The sequence below is a fragment of the Hyperolius riggenbachi genome, chromosome 8 (genome assembly GCF_040937935.1).
Source record: "Hyperolius riggenbachi isolate aHypRig1 chromosome 8, aHypRig1.pri, whole genome shotgun sequence".
Taxonomy (NCBI): domain Eukaryota; kingdom Metazoa; phylum Chordata; class Amphibia; order Anura; family Hyperoliidae; genus Hyperolius; species Hyperolius riggenbachi.
In genome coordinates, this window is record NC_090653.1 from 280322801 (window position 1) to 280348911 (window position 26111).

The following is a 26111-nucleotide window of genomic DNA, read 5'->3' on the forward strand; positions in this document are numbered from 1 at the left end:
CCAATGTCTAACCCTATCACCTTCCTCTACTGATGCCTAACCCCCTAAGACCTCCCTCTACTGATGCCTAACCCTAAGAGCACCCTCTTCCGATGCCTAACCCTAAGGCCTCCCTCTAACTATTACAGGTCTATATTCGGGTGCCACTCTTTATACGGTGAAGGGCAAAAACACAGTCATTTTTAACAGGTGGTCCACCTTACCCACTTCAACATCTATTTCTTTAGGAAAGGACTTATACAAAAAAACTATAATGCAATCTTGTACTACAAAATATTCTTTAGAAAAATTTATTGACACATATAGAAAAAAATCTATATAAAAAGTTCTTTGGATCCACAGAATCAGTCTTTAAAGGAAACGTCCAAGGTATTTAAAAAAAAAAAAAGATCCACTTACCTGGGGCTTCCTTCAACCCGTGGCAGCCGTCCTGTGCGCAGCTCCGGAGGTTCCCGGTCTTCTCCCCTGGCGCAGCCGACCTCGCCAGGTCGGGTTCCGGGTCGGCGTCTTCTGCACTCCACGGCGCGGGTCACGTGGTCCGGCCGACATCATCAGGACAGTACTGCATAGGCACCGTAGTTCTGCGCCTGTGCCAGGGGAGAAGACCAGGAGCCTCCGGAGCTGCGGCGAGGGCACAGGACGGTTGCCACAAGCTGGAGGAAGCCCCAGGTAAGTGGATCCTTTTTTTTAAATACCTTGGACACTCACTTTAAGCAAATAATTAGACATCCAAGAAGAAATATAGAACTGAAAAATACTGTGGTCTGGCTTGGCTTGATGAATGGTTGTAGCATTAAAGGCCTTTAAACGTACGCCTTTAAAGCTACAACCATACATCAAGCCACGCCAGACCACAGTTTTTGTCAGTTCTATATTTCTTCTTGGATGTATAATTATTTGCTTAACCTTTTCACCTCCCCCAGCACAGTATCTACATCCCTGTATTTACACAAATATAAACAAATACAAACACTTGGTTCTGTTTCTATTTTTAGAACACACTAACTCTGTATCTCCATCTTGTGGCCAAAAAGTAAAACCACATCCAAATACCCTATTATACACCTTCCCATATAAAAATGAAATACATTTTCATTATTTTTAAGAACCCTTCGAGGTGAAAGACTGATTCTGTGGATCCAAAGAACTTTTTATATAGATTTTTTTTCTATAGGTGTCAATAAAGTTTTCTAAAGAATATTTTGTACTACAAGATTGCATTATAGTTTTTTGTATAAGTCCTTTCCTAAAGAAACAGATCTCCATCTAACTATGCCTAACACTTAACCCCCCGACTAACCCTCAACCACCCCCAACCTTAACCTTCCCCCACTGCAAAGCCACGATTTGCGGCAAAGAAGGTACATTTTGGCGAACATTTCTATTGGGCACCAAGGGGCATACGGATATGCAAATTGTGGCACTATGCTCGCTATGTAATGCCGTAATTTGCACATCCGTATGCCTCGATGATTCTATCAAGTGCTGAAATTTATCTACTTTGCCGCAAATTGCGTTCATTATAAAAGACGAGATTTGCAGCAAAGAAAGTCATTTTCAGCGCCAGGAAATCACAGCTTTTATAATGGCGTCTATGGTGGCACCCTTTTTTCACTAAGAGCTCCTGCTCCCTTTTATCCTGATTTGCCCAGGATCGCATACAGTCATTAAACAAAACTCCCACAACAGGACTACTCACTGCATGTCGCAGAGGAAGGCCATGCTTGCATCCCAGCGTTTATGTTTAAGCGTGTACCTGAAAGCACAAAAACACCACCTGAGCACAAGTACAACTCATTTATCACATTATCCACAATGCAATGTGCGTCAATATATCCTGGGACTGTGTGCAGGGATATATACAGGAAAAACACATTGAAGGGCTGAGTATAAGAACAGAAACCCTATTCATTGAAACCCTAGCTAAGCACAGCACTCAGTCATGGCCGGGCCGAGGCAGAGGCGAGAGAGGCTCCAGCTGCAGGGCGCAGTGTAGGAGGTGGGGCAGAGGCAGAGGCGAGAGAGGCTCCAGCCTCAGGGCACAGTGTAGGAGGGGCGCAGGGCGAGGCAGAGGCGAGAGAGACTCCAGCCTGAGGGCACAGTGTAGGAGGGGAGCACAACTCATTCAGCTATCATTCCCCTATTGTGTTTGAAGCAGAGAGAAATAGGAAAAGGGGATTCATGGCAGTGACTGCAAGAGCCAGATAACTAGAGATTAAGGTGTTGGGGGCCCTGGGGCGCCTTTTAGTCTAATAGCAATCAGTGTGTGACGGCTGGGGTGGGAGGGATGGGGAGGGGCCTCTTAGTGTAATAGCAATCAGTGTGTGACGGCTGGGGTGGGAGGGATGGGGGAGGGGCCTCTTAGTCTAATAGCAATTAGTGTGTGACGGCTGGGGTGGGAGGGATGGAGGGGCGCACTCTGGTGTCTCAGCCTTGGGTGCTGGAGGACCTGTCCTGGCTCTGCACTCAGTGTTTGCTCTTCACAACTCCAGCTTTCTCCCTGTACCAGCATGCTGTATAGGAGCATAGGGGGAGCTGCAAGTATCCAAACTGCTCCTGATCGATCCCGTTAACAATCGGGAGTAGATTGGACATTTAGGAAATAATCATCTGATTCAGTCAGTCGGATGGGAAATTGCATTATGTTTACCCAGCATGATATCCTACCATATTGTTATACTGTATTGTGCGTGGCTGAGGAAGACCTTTCAGGAATCCCCCCCTTGGAAATCTTGGGTTTGCCCTTGCACCAAACAAAATTACTGTCTATCACACACACATTGAGAATTTAGAAAAAAAGGGTGAGGCGAAATAACCTCAGAGCTGTGGGCCTCCCTGAAACCTGCCGCCTGAGCGCAATTCCTGAGTTCTGTGAAAAAAGCTCCTGAATCGCACTGGAGACTTTCTGGTGGAACGTGCTTACAGAGTGCCCCCACACCCCCAAGCAGATATCGCTAAAGCCCCCCACCCCCTGGCTTATTATGGCTCGCTATTTGGATTATAATGCTAAAGTTAAACTATTGCGAGCCATTAAGTCACTGACGCAGCCTCTTCTATTCCAAAAAACATCCATTTAAGCTATTAAACCTGCCTAGTGGTATGAATGAGCGTGACTCTCTTTTTCTTTCTTCATCTGTCCCCCGGCGATCACGTCCCGCGGAGTGTCCCTCTGATGATGCTGCATGCGCCCCCTTGTGTTGGGTGCACACTTTGTCATCACATCAGGCGGCAGATTCAATTTTTTTGTATTGGATCCAATATAAAAATTCTAAGTGTAAGGAAAAAAAAAAGCCATTGGCAGCACTACTATCCATAGCAGCAAAAAAATAAAGTAAAAAATAAATTTTCATGCTTGTGAACAGCTTTCAAGATCACAACTTGCTAGCAGTCAGCAAAAATGCTTACAATGTAAAGAAACTGTCATGTGGCGCTTAACCCAGATCAGCCTACAGAACCACCAACACTCCAATGTATGGTAAACATGGGATGATTACAGACTGGGGGTTTGAATAATTCTAGACTTCATTCTGTGTCTTGCCCTATGAGGTCACAGGCCCTTGGATGGTGCCCACATGGCTGGAGACATTTAACACCTTGAGAGACAGTGTGTCTTCAAAAGACTATCGGTCCAGGAATATCATCACCTGATTTAATTATCTCTGTGGGGAGCCATTGTAATGCTGGCCATACACGGGGCGATCCAGCGGCCGATTAGCCGCGTCCCCGCCGGCGCTCTTTATCAGCCGCTCGATTCCCCGCTATTGTCTGCCGGCGGGGATCGAGCAGAGAATCTATCCGGCAGGTCATCGGACCTGTCGGATATTATCAATCGAGCCATCAGGCTGCACAACTCCCGTGTATGCCCAGCATAATGTGTACAGCAGTGTATTCCAGGTGCTGGACCTAATTGTGTTACGTAGATAAGATAAACTGTTTAACCTTGTATAGTGAGTACCACATGGTTGGGATGGGCAATCCTTCCCAAAGGTGGGGGCTCTGTGTATAAATAGTTTTTGTTTGTTAGTAACTAAAGTTAGTTACTGTTTGGGATCACAGAATTTCAGAGTGCTGTCTCTTGCTTCTGTGCGGGCTTGCTTAATTAATGACATTGGTTCTGCCAAATGCATAGGTTTATTCCAGTACTGTCCTGCAGCTGAGTTGGTTCCTGAGGTTCTGGAAGCGTTGACTTGACGGAGTGGCCCGGGTCAGGGTCTAGCAAGCGGTTCCGTCACAGAAACCCTTAAAAAAAATTGTACCACCTTGGTGCAAAAATTGCAAGGAAATTAAATGCCAGGGAGGTTAATGACTCTTCTTATGAAGTTACACAGAGGCACCAAGCTTTATCTAAAGCATGCTCCTTTTCAGCCCTGAAGCAAATCAAATTCTCACTCATCTACCCTGCCACTCTCAAGATACTAGGGGATGATGGCAAATTCCAAGTGTTCAAACATCCGAAGGATGCAGACAAGTATCTCTTCTCAAAATTCCCTTCCCCTGTCTGGAATGCCACTTCCCCGACAACAATATCCCAGAGGATTTCCTGACTGATCTTCTATACACCATGGTCTGCCATCTTGCTGTGGCCTGTTCCTAAAGGCTTTCAGAAGCAAAGAAGCTTGTGCATTACAGGGAAGAAGTGAACTGAAGACCCATTCTATTTTCTCTGTTGCTGCTTGAGAAAACTAATTTTAATTTGAGATCTCCAACCAAAGAGATCCTCAAGTACTTGTTCTTGTTCTAGCTCTTGTTCCTGGTAAGTGATCGCCATGTCCAGGCTAACTTTCATCTCTAGACTGGTTCAGCCGGGAACGTTTTATTGGGGTTATTGCTCTCTCACTGGGTCTAATTGATTGTTTATATGCAGTTTTTCATTTACTTTTCTTTTTTTACGATAGTGCTTGTTAGGCGTGGCCCCTGGGGGGGAGACATTGGCACCACAAAGACTGTACACGCAGTTGCTTTTGAATGATTTTATGGGGATGTACAGTATGTGTGTCTTTTGGAGGTAGGAAGTAAGTCTGCTCCAAGAAGTTTCAGCATGTAGTGTTGGTGGTACAATGGTTAGGATAGCAGCCTACCACGCGGTAGGCCTGGGTTCAATTCCTGGCCAATGCATGTGAGTTGGCTTTTGAAATCCTACAAATCCCTAAGCAAGCTCATTTTTCTCTTGGATATATCATAATGGTACATGCTAGGCTGGCTTTAGCATGTAGAATTGTAGTGTGTTGTGTTGGTGGTATAATGGTTAGGATAGCAGCCTACCACGCGGTAGGCCTGGATTCGATTCCTGCCCAATGCATGTGAGTTGGCTTTTGAAATCCTACAAATCCCTAAGCAAGCTCATTTTTCTCTTGGATATATCATAATGGTACATGCTAGGCTGGCTTCAGAATGTAGTGTTGGTGGTGGTGTAGTGATGAAGAGGGCTGACCAACCAAGCGCTAAGACCTGGGTTCAATTCCAGACCAAGGTATGTAAGCTGGCTTTTGAAATCCTACAATTCCCTGGAAGACAAGACCCTCCGGAGGAGGAGGGAGGAAGGAGCAAGCTAACAAGCCTACAAGAGCCTAACTAAGCTTTCTCTAGCAGAGTCAGCAGCTGTCCCTTAACTAATTACTGTAGGCAGACGAGTGAGTAAAATGGCAGGAGAACCTTGCCTTTTATAAGGGGGGGTGGGGCTCCAGGAGTGAGTGTAGTCTGATTGGCGACAATGTGCCTGCTGACTGTGATGTAGAGGGTCAAAGTTGTTCTTAATGAAGCATTATGGGGGCGAATCGAACTTCCGCAAAAGTTTGCCTTCGCTGGTGAACGCGAACCACCTAAAGTTCGCCTGGAACTGTTCGCGGGCGAACCGTTCGAGCCATCTCTAGTTACGATCCCTAGTTAAAATATGCAATTCACTTTTTCACCTGAGTTATCTCCCAGGTGATCATTTTCATATTCTCTTCAGAATAACTTTAAAACATTTTACAAATGAAAAAGTACCCAGAAGTTGGTGAAAAAGTACTAGAAAAATGATTGTGCGCATTTTCTTGCTTGCTGGTGGTTTAAAAGGCATATTATAACAAGGCATGAAAATATAACCTAGGAGAAAACTCAGGAGAAAAAGTGAATTGCATACGGGCCCTGGTGCTTAGACACCTTGAAGCCCTTAAGTTTAAGACAGACATCGCTCTCCCGCATGAGACAAATCTGGGCTACAAAGAGATCCAATTTGTGAAAAAGAAATGGGTGACTCATTGCTTGGGCTCTCCCTCACTCAATATAAAAGCCGGTGTTTTAATATTTGTCAGTAGACGCCTTAACCTTTTCGGGACCGCCTCTGTGAGATCCTACGCCGCACTTGTGGCTGTTCTAGCCTGATGCGGCGTAGGATCTACGCCGGCCCGCAGTTTCCGCTCCCGACGCGATCGTGCGCACCCGGAGGGGGAGATTAAGCTGTCATATGACAGCCGACATCTCCCCCGAGTGATCAGCAGCCATCGCGTATGGCTGCTGATCACATGATCACTACAATCGCCGTCGGATCGTAGTGATCAGTTTGACAGCTGCGGCGGCAGGGGGGGAAAGAAGAGGATCCACTCACCTCCCTGCCGTTCCCGCGACGATTGGCGCCCCCCTCCGCTCTGGCCGGCATCTCCGCTCCGTCTGACGTCAGCGCCGGGTCCCGGCTTGATGACGTCATCAAGCGGCGACCCGGAACTGATCGTCAAACAGAATGGAGATGCCGGTTGGAGAAGAGGGTCCCATGCGGCTCATCGCTGGAGCCTGGAAGGTAAGTGAAGGCTGCTGGCAGAAGGGGGGGCCCAGGCCACCATGGGGGGACACAAATCCAGGCAGCCACAGACGGGATCCGGCCGCCTGACCCCCCCCCCAAATGCGCGCACCCCCTTCCCGCGCAAAATGCCTGGTCCTTAAGGGGGGGTAGGTGGCCGGTCCCGAAAAGGTTAAAGAGTTTCACTTTCCTGGGGCTTCTGCCAGCCCCCTGCAGCCTGCCTGTGCCCGTAATGCTACCATACGATCCTCCATGTGGCGGGGGAACGGAGGATCATTTGAAAACTTTGTGAACACAGTTCGGCTGCAGGGGGTTGGCAGAAGCCCCAGGTAAGTGAAACTCGTATTTGTTTTAGCATACTTCAGTTCCACTTTAAAGAGACTCTGTAACAAATTTTTCAGTCTTATTTCTTCTATCCTATAAGTTCCTATGCCTGTTCTAATGTGCTCTGGCTTACTGCAGCCTTTCCTAATTGCACTGTCTCTGTAATAAATGTGTCTGTCGGGCTAAAGCTTGATTGTGTGGAATGTGCAGGGCTGCTTGTGATTGGATAGAAGCGATACACACCCTCTGCAGGGCCCCTGCACACTCTGTATGACTCACACACTCTGTTTATGTGAGCCTATTACAAGCTGGTTAGTTTGCTTGTAAACACTGCCTAAAACTGTTAATTACAAGCCAGGATTGCAGCAGAGAGTGGCAGAAACAGCACAGAGGGGCCCAGGAGAACATAATGAATAGAATGGTATGCTTTTTATTGTAAGAATATTAGAGTACAGATTCTCTTTAAGGGTACAATTAAGCCGATCTTTACTAATAAGGAGGGCAGATGTGTCGCTATCAGGTGGAGTTTCTATTACTATATATAATCTGTGTGGTCCGCAAGCTGCTTTTTTCAGGACATTAGCACTCACTTGTTGGCAGAAACCAACCCTAATGTAATAGTGAGAGGGGATTTTAATGAAGTAATGCATGCTTTGGAAGATAGGAAATGTGGGGCCTCCAGACCTGCCCATCTTAATCTCAAACGCACCAACCTCTCTGCTTTCGCCTCTCTCTTATTATTGCATGATACGTGGCACTATTCACATCCCTACTGTAGGGAATATACATTTTATTCCCCTCCCCATCAATCCTTTCCAAGGATAAAAAAAAATATCAAAGATGGTGCCTGAGCGGGTAGCCACGGCCACAGGGCTCCAGCTGTAACTTCTCCTTTTACCTCTTCTCTGTGGGGGCCCCCGGCCATGGATCACTGCACGAGCTCCTGCCAGCTCCCCTACACCGTTGGATCGTCGACCGGTGCTCTGGCTCTCCGGGCTGCGGCTCCCCAGCGCTGGTTGTGAGGACCGGCTCCTCATGTGGGAGGTCGCAGCTGATGGCCCATGTGACGCACCGCCCCCATGATGGATCTGGACTTCTCGGTGCTGGGACCCCGGGCCCCCATTCTGCTGAGGACCTGAGTGTCGGTTCCCTCCAGGAACTGGGCTGCATCTGCCCACCGGTGGCATACCATCTGCCGCAACTGCACGGCACTGCCCTCAGTGGCCCTCCACCGCTGCCACACTATCGCCACTGTCCGGGTCTCCTCTCTACAGCTGGCTGAGCCACCGCGCACACTGGAGACATTTTTACCGCTCCGGCTCCTAGGACTCCGATGCACCACGTGGGAGGGTGTCCCTGCAGCAACCACGCCGGCTCTCGGCCACTGCCCCGGTGTGCTGCTTCTGTCGACATCCGCGTGACCAGCGCACAGGGAGCTCTCCACCAGACCAGGATCAGTGTCTGCCCTAACAACAGGCACGGTAGGCTGCTGATCCTCGCGCAGCCCTGGTCCCTAACCTTGCCTGTAAGCAGCCCAGCATGACCTCCGCTGCCAGTGTGCTTCCATCGGAGTCTCACCTCCACCACTGCCAGAGCCTCCACAGGCACAACATAGGGCCAGAAGTTCTGCACTGCACCACCAGGCTGGCCAAAAGGTACATCATCCCCACGTGGCCGTGACCATAGGCCCAGGAACTGCTTCACCTTATGTGGGGCCTCCACAGAAAGCATCCAGGCCCTCCACAGACAGAGGAACTTTTTGCTGAGGCTAGCCTGGTCCACCGGCTGCCGGGCCTGCTCCAACAACCTAGTGCTACCACCGGCTGCCGGGCCCTGCTCCAACAACCTAGTACCGCCACCTTCCACCTGGTTCCCACGGGGTCTGCCACCTTCCACCGGTCTCCACGGGGTCTGCCAGGCTTAAATAATCCACCGAACTGGCACCTACTGGCACTTTACCACACAGTGCCTGAGTAGCAGCTGCAGATCCGTCACAGCCTGCCAGACATTTAAAGAGGAGCTGTTAGGTATAAGGTCTCAGAGAAAATAAACACATATATCAGTAGCTAAAGATTGGCTGTACTTACATTACATATGCATTTCACTGTCCACGTTTGGATTTCACAGAATTTGTATATAGTATATGCAGAGATAGATGCTCCTGACAGCTCATGGCAGGCTCCATGTTTTTCTGTCAAATGTGTCGTCATGTCCTGCCTGCTTCCTGATCACAGATAAGCTGGCACTAAATAACACAGTGTGCAGTGAATATTAATGAGCCATGTGGCTAGGAACAATAGCTGACACCTGCAGTGTACTCTGCCCGAGATTTATCAGTGCTACGCGATTACAAGCTGCTGTAACGTCTCATTAGCAGCCGAGGGGAGAGCCCCAGAATGCTTTGCAGTATGGTATGCGGCTTGCGTCTTCTTAAGAATAACAGCCTTGCTGATAAGCACACATCAAAGGTAACTGAGATTTTTATCTTCACTAATTGCTTTTGGGCTTCCTTCTAAACTGTTTAACACAGGAGAATAGAGGTTTAAATTAGCTTCTGCAGCCTGACAGTTACTCTTTAAATGGACTAGGTTGCATGGCAATCTCAGGGGGTCTTACCTTCCACTGCTTTCTTTCTCACTGTCTACTGTCGCTCCTTTTCTTCTTTTCTCCTTTTCTCTCACCACCTGCATTTTCCAAGACATGCGGTGGGGTGTCTGTTATTGCTGCAGAGCAGTGAGCGCCGCACAGAGTGCAGCAGGCTGCTCCGCTCGACATAGCACTCAGACGGACCCATCTAGCTTACGTTTTGTATAATTTGCAACGTGTAAATCTTGTAATATGACGGCTTGTATATCTCTGTAGAGAGAGCAAAAGGGGACCCAGGAGTGGCACTCCCTATTGCGTGAGCAGGATTGTGTGAGTGAATAAAAAAGCACTAAATTCTCACCGTACCATCTGTGGTCGCCTCTGTCAATTGCTGGGACGTGTGCTCTGCGGTGTTGAAAGGAAAAAAGCACCAATACAATATGTAACTGTAGAAAAAGAAAGATGAATTCCGGGCACCTTCCGTCCAGTGTTATTTATTGTAGCAAATGATGACAGACATCCATCTAGGTACCACAAACAATGACTACCTCATTCTGATGGTGTTCAAAGGTGATGGTCGGGTGGAGGTGGAGGAGCCAGGGCACAAGGTGGGACAGGCGACGGCCGTTTCGCGTCTCTACAGACGCTTGGTCACGCTGCGTACCACTTTACTGGGCGCTCCGCAAACTTCCGGTATATCACGGGGGTAAGCCCCGCCTCTTCCGGAATCCGCGTGCGCCGTATGTGATTGGAGGGAGAGGGTGGATGAAGTCAGGAGGCGTGTGTGCATACGGCTGAAACTGCCGATCCCAGGGTGCTCAGCGCGCAACCCTGCCCAAAGGGGCTGGGTGCGCGGAAAGGCTACGCCCATCAGGCTGGGACTTATGGACACGCAAGGCTGCGTGCCGAAAACACGCCCGCCGTGTCCATACATCAGCCTTGGCGTAAATGGTGGCCATGGTAACGCATGTTACAACCACCAAGCCTACTTGGCACGGGAGGGAGGCGTGTGTTCACATCTCCCCTACCTGTAAATGACCAGCAGTAACACAGGGGGGACACCATTCCAGTCCACCCCTGGTCGCCAGCTGCACAGTACCTCCTGTCCTCAACCATCCTCCTAGGTGTTATTGTGACATATGTGACATAAAACCTAACAAATTTGGAAAACAGACATACAGCAGAACATACTTAAACCAAAAATTGGTATATACCTACAACTCTAGGAATAACATATACTGATAAGGAAACGCACAGATCCTATTCCTGGGACCTTACTGGAATTGGGAGGGACAGAACAAATAGAAAATGCCAAAATTGACAAATGTCATTATCAAAACTACGGACAATCACCATTTGGGACATCATCAACATTAAATTAATACAAAACACAATTCTTCATCTTCATCATTGAATACGGCGACCTCAAGGGTCTAACATACAAGCCAGTTCAATTTTGTCATTCAGGCCCGTTGGGCCCAATGCATCAGTCCGTAATATGATACGTGTTTCCCTTCTGAGGAGTAATTTATCTCTGTCGCCCCCCCTTGTTGGAATTTCCACCTTCTCGAGCACCTTTGCGGTGCTCGAGAAGGTGGAAATTCCAACAAGGGGGGGCGACAGAGATAAATTACTCCTCAGAAGGGAAACACGTATCATATTACGGACTGATGCATTGGGCCCAACGGGCCTGAATGACAAAATTGAACTGGCTTGTATGTTAGACCCTTGAGGTCGCCGTATTCAATGATGAAGATGAAGAATTGTGTTTTGTATTAATTTAATGTTGATGATGTCCCAAATGGTGATTGTCCGTAGTTTTGATAATGACATTTGTCAATTTTGGCATTTTCTATTTGTTCTGTCCCTCCCAATTCCAGTAAGGTCCCAGGAATAGGATCTGTGCGTTTCCTTATCAGTATATGTTATTCCTAGAGTTGTAGGTATATACCAATTTTTGGTTTAAGTATGTTCTGCTGTATGTCTGTTTTCCAAATTTGTTAGGTTTTATGTCACATATGTCACAATAACACCTAGGAGGATGGTTGAGGACAGGAGGTACTGTGCAGCTGGCGACCTGGGGTGGACTGGAATGGTGTCCCCCCTGTGTTACTGCTGGTCATTTACAGGTAGGGGAGATGTGAACACACGCCTCCCTCCCGTGCCAAGTAGGCTTGGTGGTTGTAACATGCGTTACCATGGCCACCATTTACGCCAAGGCTGATGTATGGACACGGCGGGCGTGTTTTCGGCACGCAGCCTTGCGTGTCCATAAGTCCCAGCCTGATGGGCGTAGCCTTTCCGCGCACCCAGCCCCTTTGGGCAGGGTTGCGCGCTGAGCACCCTGGGATCGGCAGTTTCAGCCGTATGCACACACGCCTCCTGACTTCATCCACCCTCTCCCTCCAATCACATACGGCGCACGCGGATTCCGGAAGAGGCGGGGCTTACCCCCGTGATATACCGGAAGTTTGCGGAGCGCCCAGTAAAGTGGTACGCTGCGTGACCAAGCGTCTGTAGAGACGCGAAACGGCCGTCGCCTGTCCCACCTTGTGCCCTGGCTCCTCCACCTCCACCCGACCATCACCTTTGAACACCATCAGAATGAGGTAGTCATTGTTTGTGGTACCTAGATGGATGTCTGTCATCATTTGCTACAATAAATAACACTGGACGGAAGGTGCCCGGAATTCATCTTTCTTTTTCTACAGTTACATATTGGCTTGTATATCTCTGAAACGACCTTTGTATGTCTATGATTCTGCTGTTACCGTACCATCACCGACCCTGTATGTGCCAAAAATAATTCCGGGTACAACCCCCGCGTTGTACTTGGCGAAATTAATGATTCTGATTCTGATAGACTATCTTTTGATCCGTCCCTAATCCCTAGACTAAGTTCAGCCACTATACAAGATCTTGTTATATCCAACCATGCCCTTACATCAATCACTCCATCTGAACAAACTCACAGAGGCCCTGATTTTATATGGAGGTCCCCTACCTGTTTATATAGTGATGAAGAATCCCATTTACTTACGCACTTTTGGTGGTTGGAGTACTGTGATGATAATGCCCCCCATAAATGAATTCCTCCTCTCTACTGGGATACTGCCAAGGCGGTCCTTAGAGGCCGTGTCATACAGTCAGGTCCATAAATATTGGGACATGAACTTGTATAAGAGGGATGGGAAGAAAATAGATGGAAAGGAACTACTCATGATCCTAAGCATACCACCTCATCAGTGAAGCATGGTGGTGGTAGTGTCATGGTGTGGGCATGTATGGCTGCCAATGGAACTGGTTCTCTTGTATTTATTGATCATGTGACAGCTGACAAAAGTAGCAGGATGAATTAAGAAGTGTTTCGGGCAATATTATCTGCTCATATTCAGCCAAATGCTTCAGAACTCATTGGACGGCGCTTCACAGTGCAGATGGACAATGACCCAAAGCATAATGCTAAAGCAACCAAAGAGTTTTTGAAGGGAAAGTGGAATGTTATGCAATGGCCAAGTCAATCACCTGACATGAATCTGATTGAGCATGCATTTCACTTGCTGAAGACAAAACTGAAGGGATAATGTCACAAGAACAAGCAGGAACTGAAGACAACTGCAGTAGAGGTCTGGCAAAGCCTCACCAAGGATGAAACCCAGCGTCTGGTGATGTCTATGCGTTCCAGACTTCAGACTGTAATTGACTGCAAAGGATTTGCAACCAAGTATTAAAAAGTGAAAGTTTGATTAATGATTATTATTCTGTCCCATTACTTTTGGTCCCTTGACAAGAGAGAGGCATATATGCAAACTGTTGTACTTCCTACACCGTTCACCTGATTTGGATGTCCCTCCTGCTGACTTCCTAGGTGCCAAAATAACTAAAGGCCCCATCACTAATTTGGGAATCTTAGTAGGGAAAGAACCTCATTCCCTTTATAACCTTAATATTGCCCCGCTTATCCAAAAACTCATAGCCCAACTACGGGCCTGGACCAATTTGCCCATCAACCTATCAGGTGAGCAGCTCTAATCAAGATAGTCACATTCAGGAGGTTAATTTATCCCCTGCAGGTTCTGCCTCCTCTTGTTGAAACACACTGACATACAGCTTCTAAATATAGCGACCTCCAACTTCCTATGGAGGAATAAATGGCCCAGAATCAAGCTCAGTAGATTACAACTTCCTAAGAGCCTGGGTGGCCTTGCCTTACCTAACATATGACACTATAATTTAGCATGTATGCTACGACATGTTCAGGACTTGGTACCTAAGACCTCAGGATTTTCCAACTATCGCCTAGAGGCTGCTCTAGCTGAGTCGTGGTCCCCTGCGGGTCTTTTACACTCTAGTTGGGCTAGGGAGTGGTGGAATCCATATCTGCTTGAGATTCATTAGGATTACCACTGAATGCGAGACATACAGTACAACCTTATAATGTGTGTTGTTGGCAGCTGGTAAGCCCCTCTTACTCTTTTCTAGTGATGGTTGGCCACGAGGCCATGTGAGGTTGTGAGGTTGGAGAAGTTTTATTAACTGTATTTATTCCTCTTTCATCTGCGCTGACTTCTTAATACTAATTTTGTGGACTTTGGACATTGTTCATTCTCGGCAGTGATCATATGTTCTATTTCCATGGTGCTGATAAACTGTTTGCTTGTAGTGTCCCAAGATAGCCAGGTTCTAGGATCAGGTCTCTTGGTTCCTTACATGATTGAAATGTGGTCATCATAATAAAGATCTAGGGCTCGATTCACAAAGCGGTGATAACCCAGTTAAAGACTTTAGGCGTGATAACCATTTTTATCATGCCTAAACTCAGTTTAGGCATGATAAGTTTAGGCATGCTATGTTTAGGCATGCTAAGTTTAGGCATGATAATTTTAGGCATGATAAGTTTAGATAAGTTTAGATCGCGCACAAAGGGCTCGATTCACAAAGCGGTGCAAAGTGTTAGCACCATGGTGAAAAGGCCCTTATCACGCCTAAAGTCACTTTAGGCATGATAAGAAGAAACTCGCGCGAAGTTGCCGCGCGTACGCGCGTAAGTGCGCACGCAACACCCGACGCTTCGCGCGAAGCTCCCATTGAGCCCTATGGGACTTTGCGCGCGCTCTCACGCGCGTACGCACGAACGCGCTTACGCGCGGTAACTTCGCGCGAAGAGCAGGAAAAATCGGTGATAACTCAGTGGTGAAAAGGTCATCACGCCTAAAGTCTTTTAGGCGTGATAACTGGGTTATCACCGCTTTGTGAATCGAGGCCAAAGTCCCGCACGCAAAGCAGCGCCATTAAACTCTATGCAAAGTGCACCAGACTTTGCTAGCGCAAAACTTTTGATCAGCTGTGCACTGCGGTGCTAACCCAGTTGGCGCGTAAACTTATCACGCCTAAAAACTTATCACACCTAAAGTTATCATGCCTAAACTTATCACACCTAAATTTATCACACCTAAACTTATCATGCCTAAACAGAGTTTAGGCGTGATAAAGGGCTTTTCACTAGCGTGCTAACTGTTAGCACCGCTTTGTGAATCAGGCCTTTTAGGGGCCTGATTCACAAAGCGGTGCTAACAGTTAGCACCCTGGTGAAAAGCCCTTTATCACGCCTAAACTCAGTTTAGGCATGATAAGTTTAGGTGTGATGGGCTCGATTCACAAAGCGGTGCAAAGTGTTTGCACGCCAGTGAAAAGCCCCTTATCACGCCTAAACTCACTTTAGGCATGATAAGAAGCAACTCGCGCGAATTTTCCGCGCGCAACCGCGCACGCGCGCGCGCAGCGTCCCCGCTTCGCGCGAAGCTCCCATTGAGCCCTATGGGACTTCACGCGAGTTAGAGCAAAAATCGGTGATAACTCAGTGGTGCAAAGGGTATCACGCCTAAAGTCTTTTAGGCGTGATAACTGGGTTATCACCGCTTTGTGAATCGAGCCCCTAAACTGGCTTTTCACCAGCATGGTGCAATGGTTATCACGCCTAAAGGGCTTGATTCACAAAGCGGTGATAACTCAGTTATCACGCCTAAAAGACTTTAGGCGTGATAACCTTTGCACCACTGAGTTATCACCGATTTTTGCTCTAACTCGCGCGAAGTTTCCGCGCGTACGTGCGCGCGCAAAGTCCCATAGGGCTTAATGGGAGTTTCGCGCGAAGCGGGGACGCTGCGCGCACGCGTGCGCTGTTGCGCGGAAAATTCGCGCGAGTTGCTTCTTATCATGCCTAAAGTGAGTTTAGGCGTGATAAGGGGCTTTTCACTGGCGTGCAAACACTTTGCACCGCTTTGTGAATCAAGCCCAAAGTCTCTAACTGGGTTAGCACCGCTTTGTGAATCGAGCCCTAGGGGCTTGATTCACAAAGCGGTGCAAACACTTTGCACGCCTGTGAAAACCCCTTTATCACGCCTAAACTCAGTTTAGGCATGATAAGAAGAAACTCGCGCGAATTTTCCGCGCGCAAAGCTTTGCGCGAAGCTCCCATTAAGCCCTATGGGACTTTGCGCGCGCACGTACGCGCGGAAACTTCGCGCGAGTTAGAGCACAAAGCGGTGATAACTTTGCTGGTGCAAAGGTTATCACGCCTAAAGTCTTTTAGGCGTGATAACTGAGTTATCACCGCTTTGTGAATCGAGCCCTAGGGGCCTGATTCACAAAGCGGTGCTAACAGTTAGCACGCCAGTGAAAAGCCCCTTATCACGCCTAAACTCACTTTAGGCATGATAAGAAGCAACTCGCGCGAATTTTCCGCGCCCAAAGTTTTGCGCACGCGCGCGCAGCGTCCCCGCTTCGCGCGAAGCTCCCATTAAGCCCTATGGGACTTCGCGCGAGTTAGAGCAAAAATCGGTGATAACTCAGTGGTGCAAAGGTTATCACGCCTAAAGTCTTTTAGGCGTGATAACTGAGTTATCACCGCTTTGTGAATCGAGCCCTAGGCGTGATAAGTTTAGGCGTGATAAGTTTAGGTGTGATAAGTTTAGGCGTGATAAGTTTAGATACGTTTAGATCACGCGCAAAGTCCCGCACGCAAAGCAGCGCCATTAAACTCTATGCGAAGTACACCAGACTTTGATAGCGCAAAACTTTTGATCAGCTGTGCACTGCGGTGCTAACCCAGTTGGTGCTTAAACTTATCGGGCTCGATTCACAAAGCGGTGATAACCCAGTTATCACGCCTAAAAGACACCGATTTTTGCTCTAACTCGCGCGAAGTTTCCGCGCAAAGTCCCATAGGGCTTAATGGGAGCTTCGCGCGAAGCGGGGACGCTGCGCGCGTGCGCGGTTGCGCGCGCAAAACTTTGCGCGCGGAAAATTCGCGCGAGTTGCTTCTTATCATGCCTAAAGTGAGTTTAGGCGTGATAAGGGGCTTTTCACAGGCGTGCAAACACTTTGCACCGCTTTGTGAATCAAGCCCTAGGTGTGATAAAGGGCTTTTCACCAGCGTGCTAACTGTTAGCACCGCTTTGTGAATCAGGCCCCTAGTGTTATATCTGTTCCATGCTACTATTCCGCCACCATCTGGTTCTTCCAAAACCCCCAAAAGACCTGACATCTTGCATGTCACCCTTGCTGCTGCACGCAAAGCCATCTTTAATAGATGAATCTATCCTAGTACTCCTACTACCATCCAAGATGTAACGGAGGAAATGTTTACTCTCTATACCATGGATAGATATGATGCTCTTCTTCATAAGGAGAAAGGGGGCAAACGCTTCTTCAAAAAATGGAAACCTTTTATACTACTGGTCTTCTCCCAAGATGAAATCCATCGTATTGTTGAACCCTTCAAATACACCGCCTGGTACTGCACTGAAGATTTAGGTCCCCTACAGTTATCATCTCAACAATCGTACTATCAGCAGAAGACTGCGTTTTTTGAGGCTGTCGAACCTTTTTATGATATTTACTGCTGTTTTGCTGGGAGGCCCCATGATTTGCAGTTGTGCCCCTGTGATGCTGTACCTTTGTTAATAAAAAAGAATAATTCCAACATTTGTACAGCACTTTCCTCCTGCCAGACTCAAAGCATTTCAAAGCTTCAGCTACTAAGGGCGCGCTCAGTAGACCAGCCTGTAGTGTTAGGGAGCCCAGGTCTCCTGGGTCAGAGGCAGTGCCCTACTTCCCTTGGTCCTCTCCTACCAACCTGTCATACTAGACCACAGCCAGTTACAGCTGACCTTGTGCTGCTAGCCCCTCAGACCAGGCCACAGTCTGTTACAGTGAACTTTGTCCTACCAGTCTGTTAGTCCAGACCCTAGTCTGTTATCTGCAACCTTGCCCTACTAGCGTGCCTGTTCAGTCCTCGACCTGTTGCCCTCACTCTTGTTCATAACCTTGATTAATCACTTTCAGTCCATTCCTGCCCTCCACCAGTCCTTCCTCTGTCAGTTAATAATCCCCTCATTCTATTCCAAGTCTTACCCTCTCCACACTGAAGGGTTCACTGTCCGTTTCTTCTTATCAGTGAGGCTAACCTCGAAGGGTCGTGACCTGGTGTTCAAGCTCAGCAAAGGTAGTCCACTGCCCACTAGGTTTAGAGGCCCATTGACCTTTATTTGCCCACTAGGATTAGTCGCCTACTGACCCTCATCTAGGGTTGCTCATAATCAAAATTAATCGTACCCTTTTCCGGGTTGAAGGAGGAAGCATGGGAGTGATGTGGCATGCGAGTGGAGTACATCGGCTATAGGCAGCGTCATGGGTAAGTTATCCCCCCCCCCTCCCGCAGCCAGTAAGTGCTACTCATAATTTCGATTACGAGCAACCCTACCATTATGTGACAGTCTTGTGAAGACCAATAGCCACTCTAGGAAGCCCCACATCTTCCATTGGTGTCATGGTGACTATTATCTTCATGAGTGACTCATGAACAATGACATTAACCAATGCAAGAGAGGCCATTGGTTCTTTAGATGTTACCCTCATGGGGTCTCTGGTGTCGTCCAGAGTGGTCTTTGTTGATTGATCACCCCTGTGGACAGCTGCAAAGCCATTGAATTGCCTCCATTTGTACACGATCTGCCTGACAGTGGACTGGTCAGTGGCGGACATACGGCCGTGCAGGCCATGCCGCCGCACGAGGGCCCCTGAAGTTCCGTTTTCTTCAGGGGCCCATTAAGTATTTTTTTTTTATTATTTTATTCCCCGGGGGGCCCCCCGACTCCTATCCTCCCTCCCTCCCTCACCTCGGGGGGCCCCCCTCCCGATATGCGCGGCGGGAGAGCGAGCGAGCAGCAAATGCAGGAAGTCTTCAGGGCTCTCCAGGCATCCGCTAGAGGCCCAGCCGCTTAGTCTCCAATATGTCTCCAGTTGGAGACATATTGGAGACTCAGCGGCTGGGCCTCTAGCGGATGCCTGGAGAGCCCTGAAGACTTCCTGCATTTGCTGCTCGCTCGCTCTCCCGCCGCGCATATCGGGAGGGGGCCCCCCGAGGTGAGGGAGGGAGGGAGGATAGGAGTCGGGCCCCCCACCCGGATAGCTACCCAACCGGCTACCTAACCACCTACCCACCCGGCTACCTACCTACCCACCCACCAGGCTTCCTACCTACCCACCCGACTACCTAACCACCCACCAGGCTTCCTACCTACCTACCTACCCACCCGGCTACCTACCCACCCACCAGGCTTCCTACCTAACCACCCACCCAACTACCTAACCACCCACCCGGCTACCTACCCACCCGGCTACCTACCTAACCACCAGGCTTCCTACCTAACCACCCACCCAACTACCTAACCACCCACCCGGCTACCTACCCACCTACCCACCCGGCTACCTACCCACCCGGCTACCTACCTACCTACCCACCCGGCTACCTACCTAACCACCCACCCGGCTACCTACCTAACCACCCACCCGGCTACCTACCTAACCACCCACCCGGCTACCTACCGGGCTAGTTACCAACCCACCCACCAGGCTACCTACCCACCCACCCGGCTACCCACCCACCCACCAGGCTACCTACCTACCTACCCACCCGGCTACCTACCTAACCACCCACCCGGCTACCTACCTAACCACCCACCCGGCTACCTACCGGGCTAGTTACCAACCCACCCACCAGGCTACCTACCCACCCACCAGGCTACCTACCTACCCACCCACCAGGCTACCTACCCACCCACCAGGCTTCCTACCTACCCACCCGGCTACCTACCCACCCACCAGGCTTCCTACCTACCCACCCGGCTACCTACCTAACCACCCACCCGGCTACCTACCTACCCACCCACCAGGCTACCCACCCACCAGGCTTCCTACCTACCTACTCACCCGGCTACCTACCTAACCACCCACCCGGCTACCTACCTAACCACCCACCCGGCTACCTACCAGGCTAGTTACCAACCCACCCACCAGGCTACCTACCCACCCACCAAGCTACCTACCTACCCACCCACCAGACTACCTACCCACCCACCAGGCTTCCTACCTACCCACCCGGCTACCTACCTACCCACCCGGCTACCTACCCACCCACCAGGCTTCCTACCTACCCACCCGGCTACCTACCTACCCACCCACCCGGCTACACACCCACCAGGCTTCCTACCTACCTACCCACCCGGCTACCTACCTAACCACCCACCCGGCTACCTACCTAACCACCCACCCGGCTACCTACCGGGCTAGTTACCAACCCACCCACCAGGCTACCTACCCACCCACCCGGCTACCCACGCACCCACCAGGCTACCTACCTAACCACCCACCCGGCTACCTACCTAACCACCCACCCGGCTACCTACCTAACCACCCACCCGGCTACCTACCGGGCTAGTTACCAACCCACCCACCAGGCTACCTACCTACCCACCCACCAGGCTACCTACCTAACCACCCACCCGGCTACCTACCGGGCTAGTTACCAACCCACCCACCAGGCTACCTACCTACCTACCCACCCACCCACCCACCAGGCTACCTACCTACCCACCCACCGGGCTACCTACCTACCTACCGGGCTAGTTACCCACCCACCAGGCTACCTACCCACCCACCCACCAGGCTACCTACCCACCAGGCTACCTACCCACCCACCCACCAGGCTACCAACCCACCCACCCACTCACCCACCCACTAGGCTACCTATCCACCCAACCACCCATGGGAGCTGCGCGCCGGATGGAGGCTGGGACAGGAGGTCTGCTGCTGCAGGTGAGTAAATGTTTTTGTTTTATTTATATTAGCAGGTGTATGTTCTGGGCAGGTCTGCCACATGATTGCATGTATTTTCTGGGCATATCTGCCGACATGATTGCACGTATTTTCTGGGCATATCTGCCGACTTGTTTGCACGTATTTTCTGGGCATATCTGCCGACTTGATTGCATGTATTTTCTGGGCATATCTGCCGACTTGTTTGCACGTATTTTCTGGGCATATCTGCCGACTTGATTGCACGTATTTTCTGGGCATATCTGCCGACTTGATTGCACGTATTTTCTGGGCATATCTGCCGACATGATTGCACGTATTTTCTGGGCATATCTGCCGACATGATTGCACGTATTTTCTGGGCATATATGTGTATTTTCTTGAGAAAACCTGCACAATTATGTGAATTTTCTGGGGAAAGGGTCACCAAAACTTGGGCCCACTGTCTTTGCGTTGCACTTTTCAAGGGAACCTGAGGTGAGAATAATATTGAGGCTGCCATATTTCTCTCCTTTTAAGCAATACCAGTTGCCTGGCTGCCGTGCTGGTCCTCTGCCTCTTATTCTTTCAACCATAGACCCTGAACAAGCATGCAGCAGGTCAGGGGTTTCTGACAATATTGTCAGAACTGAGAAGATTAGCTGCATGCTTGTTGCTGGTGTAATTCAGCAGCCAAATAGATCAGCAGGGCCGCCAGGCAACTAGTATTGTTTAAAAGGAAATAAACCCTCACCCCATGTTCGCTTTAAGTTACAGTTAGCTCCGCCCTCATCCGGTCATTGCCACGCCCATTTTTTTGCCGCGGCTCTATCCACAATTTTTTGCTGCGGCGCGCTTTGCGCGCCGCAGGTTGTAGCCACGCCCATATTTTGCCGGTCATAGGGGGCCCACAATTACTATTTTGCACAGGGGCCCACTGCTGGCTGTGTCCGCCACTGGGACTGGTAGAGTCCCAACACTATAGAAATAGTTTTGCAACCCAGAAAGCATTTATCACTGTTCTCCAGAAGTCTTTATAAATCTATAATGAACTCATGAACGCAATAATCAGACGTTCCCATCAGGATTTAAACATTTGCCAGTTAAAACTGTCATAGTGTATCCTAAGAAGCCATGTGTTTAAAAAAAATATCTTTTACATGTCCCCAGAGTTGTAGGGACTTTCCATGCAAGCATGTGACAATACTGTGTGTGGGAACAGACAGAATTATGGAAACAGCAGCCCATAGACTCCAATGTGACCCTGACAACTCCTCTAACCCTGACCTTTTATCGTGATGAAGTTTCAGCACTTACCATTCGGCATAAAGATGCGTGATATATCTACAATAAACTGTCTGTCATCTTGGCCCCTGGCTCTCCAGTACAAAGTCTTTCATACTGGACCTTGCCAGTCAAATCTCCCATCTGTCATCTTGGTCTATGCCAGTCTAGTCTGCAAACTGTCATCCTGGTCCCTACATGTCCAGTGTGCAGTCATTCTGGTCCCTGCCAGTCTGTAGGCTGTCATCTTATTCATTGCCAGTCCAGTCCACAGTTTGTCACCTTGGTCCCTGCCCCTCCATCCAGTACTATCCCATCCAGTCCACTCCACACTGCAGGGTTTTCCATCCTATTTTCATGGTCACTGATTGGGGCAACCCTAGGGACCAGGATCTGGTGGTCACTAACAACAAAGTCCATCAACCATTGGGGCAACCCTCGGGACCAGGACATGGTGGTCACTAACAACAATGTCCATCAACCATTGGGGCAACCCTCGGGACCTGGACATGGTGGTCGCTAACAACAAAGTCCATCAACCATTGGGGCAACCCTCAGGACCAGCACATGGTGGCCACTAACAATAAAGTCCATCAACCATTGAGGCAACCCTCGGGACCAGGACATGGTGGTAATTGTCCCTTGCAGGGATGTGATGTTTGGAGGTGTTATCTTACCAGATAAGTGAGCACAGCAGGATGAGCAGCAGACAGATTAAAAGGAAAAACGGCTTCTTTCTCCATCTCTTGTCATCTGGAAGGACAGAAAACATATCTCAAATTTCAAACATCCATCTTTCACTCCAGTTAAACAACTGCAGATCTTCCACCGCCCCACAGAACAAGGACGCACCCCCTACCTCCATCTATTACAACTGCGCTGGGACATCTATGGACACTTTCAGGGGTCGGGAAAAAGAAAAAAGAGAAAATCGGAAAAACGGAAAATCAGTCCTGTGATTGATGTAAAATTACTGCAGTGATCCGATTTTTGCATAAAAATTCTGCATCCTCTGATTGGTCCAATACTTCTGAGTCCTGTGACTGAGCTAAAATTACCGAGTTGTGGTAAATCGGATTTCATGGAATTACAATTTCAGATTTCCGTTTTCCGAATTACGATCCAAAATGCCAATTTCCGATTTCAATTCCATGGAATACAAAGGAGTCTTCCTATTTCATACAAGATATAAAAATAGATGATGATGGGAAAATATCAAACAAAGGCATAGGCAAATGCAGGGGGGGATTACAGCTGCCCAGAATCCCCCCTCAGATCAGGGCTGCTGCAGTGTCTGGGGACAGGCACAAGTTAAGTCACCAGAGTATCTGCAGGTATCCTGCAGCTCACAGCACTGCCCACTTTCTTTCCCTGCTACAGTTGACTTTGGATGGAGCAGCAGTGTGTGTACAGAGCATGGAGCAGCAGCATGTGTGCAGAGCATGGAGCAGCAGTGTGTGTACAGAGCATGGAGCAGCAGCATGTGTACAGAGCATGGAGCAGCTCTGGGGAACTTAACATGCTTCACTTTCCCATTCATTACCAATGTCAGCCGTCCTCATTATTATCTGTATCCAAACTGCTCCTGATCGATTCCGTTGTCGATCGGGAGCAGATTGGACATTTAGGGAATAATCGTCAGATCCTGTCAGTCGGACGGGAAATTGCATTATGTGTACCCAGGATGATGCCCTACCATATTATTATATTGCATTGTGCGTGGTTGGTTGGGAAACCTTTAAGGAATCCCCCACCTTGAAAATCCTGGGCTTGCCCCTGAAAGGGACTATAATGTTAGGATCGTTCATTTATTTATTAAAGAAAAAAATTCAAGCTGTGTTTGATGTGTTTGTGGGTGGTATTATGTGAGCAGGTTTTAGACTAGTCCATCTCCTCACGGGTCAGCTGGATAGCATACTGGTAAGGTCAGGGCCATGTGAGCAGGTTTTAGACTAGTCCATCTCCTCACGGGTCAGCTGGATAGCATACTGGTAAGGTCAGGGCCATCCCACCCATGACGCAGGGTGACGCAGCTTCCTCAGGTGGCAGAAGTGTGGGGGTGGCGCCATGAAGAGAAGAGTGCACCTGGCCTGCCACCGACCGCCTTACCGCCGCCCATCTGGAAGAAAGGCCACCCAGACATGGCAGTCCTGGGTATGTTTCGCTGCATCCCCCACTCTGTTTCCTTCCCTTCTTGTCATATCGTGTCCTCCGCTCCGTCTATTACAGCAGAGCTACAAGAAAATGCCCACCAGCGCATTTGCAGACATCGGCGGCCGTTTTGTTGCAGCCCTGCTGCAATAGACCAAGCAGAGGACGTGATACGACAAGCAGGGAGGGAAACAGAGCAGTGGACGCTACGCTTCGGTCTCCGATTGGTTGGCGAGTGGGGGGATGAGCGGCGGCAGGGGGCGCATCCTCACAAGTTTGCCTCAGGAGTCTAGGTGCGGCCCTGGGTAAGGCTGTTGCTGTTGATGTGGGATTTGAGCCTTTGATCAGGGTTCAAATCCCAGCTCAAGTAAAAAAGTAAGGTGTCTTCGGGCAAGTCTCTAGTGGGTCTCACATAGGTATGATCAATGAGATGCAAATATTTCTGAGTCCATGCAGGAATAGGTCATTTTTTAATGAAAATACATGCAGCTTGAAAATGCACCAATCAAGTTCCACCAAGATTTAAAGTGTACCAGAGTTGATAAAAAAAAGTTTGTATATATATATATATATATATATATATATATATATATATATATATATATATATATATATACACATACCTGGGGCTCCAGACTAGAAATGGCCCGAACTGTTAGCCGGCAAACGGTTCCAGGCGAACTTTCGGTGGTTCGCTTTCGCCAGCGAAGGCGACCTTTCGCGGAAGTTCGGTTCGCCCCCACAGTGCGCCATTAGGGTCAGCTTTGACCCTCTACAGCAGGCACATTGTAGCCAATCAGGCTACACTCCCTCCTGGAGCCACTTCCCCCCCCCCCCCCCCTTATAAAAGGCAGGCAGCGCCAGCCATTACACTCACTCGTGTACCTGCAGTAATTAGTGAAGGGACAGCTTCTGGCAGACTCTCATAGGGAAAGATTAGTTAGGCTGTTGTAGGCTTGTTAACTTGCTCCTGGCTGATTGTTATTGCTAAAATAGCACCCCTCAACAGCTCTTTTGAGAGCTAATGTTCTCCTGATGTGTTTTTTTTTTTTGTGTTGCCCACTGACACTGCATTATACAGCCCTATCTGTTGCAGCTGGACCTTGGTAATTGCTATTACTGTGCCAGCCAGACCCGACCTACCTACCTATACTAGGGCACCTACCTATGCCTACCTACCTATACTGGGACTCCTACCTATGCCTATCTACCTATACTGGGACTCCTACCTATGCCTAGCTAACTACTGGGGCACCTACCTAAGCCTACCTACCTATACTGGGACTCCTACCTATGCCTATCTACCTATACTGGGACTCCTACCTATGCCTAGCTAACTACTGGGGCACCTACCTATACCTACCTACCTCAACTGGGACTTCTACCTATGACTATCTACCTATACTGGGACACCTACCTATGCCTACCTACCTATACTGGGACTCCTACCTATGCCTAGCTAACTACTGGGGCACCTACTTATGCCTACCTACCTATACTGGGGCACCTACCTATGCCTAGCTAACTACTGAGGCACCTACCTATGCCTACCTACCTATACTGGGACTCCTACCTATGCCTATCTACCTATACTGGGACTCCTACCTATGCCTAGCTAACTACTGGGGCACCTACCTATGCCTATCTACCTATACTGGGACTCCTACCTATGCCTAGCTAACTACTGGGGCACCTACCTATACCTACCTACCTCAACTGGGACTTCTACCTATGCCTATCTACCTATACTGGGACACCTACCTATGCCTACCTACCTATACTGGGACTCCTACCTATGCCTAGCTAACTACTGGGACACCTACCTATGCCTACCTACCTATACTGGGACTCCTAC

At 49.1% G+C, this 26111-nt stretch overlaps 1 protein-coding gene across 1 annotated transcript in view; it reads right to left on the reverse strand.

The window, feature by feature from the left end:
- LOC137528584 (histo-blood group ABO system transferase-like) overlaps positions 1-26111 on the reverse strand; it is a 107999-nt gene that overhangs the window by 39651 nt on the left and 42237 nt on the right. The window contains exons 2-3 of the mRNA XM_068249925.1: positions 22783-22858; positions 1700-1756 (exon numbers count right to left, since the gene is read on the reverse strand). Coding sequence (XP_068106026.1) covers positions 1700-1756; positions 22783-22858 — 133 coding nt within the window. The remainder of the gene's footprint in view (positions 1-1699; positions 1757-22782; positions 22859-26111) is intronic.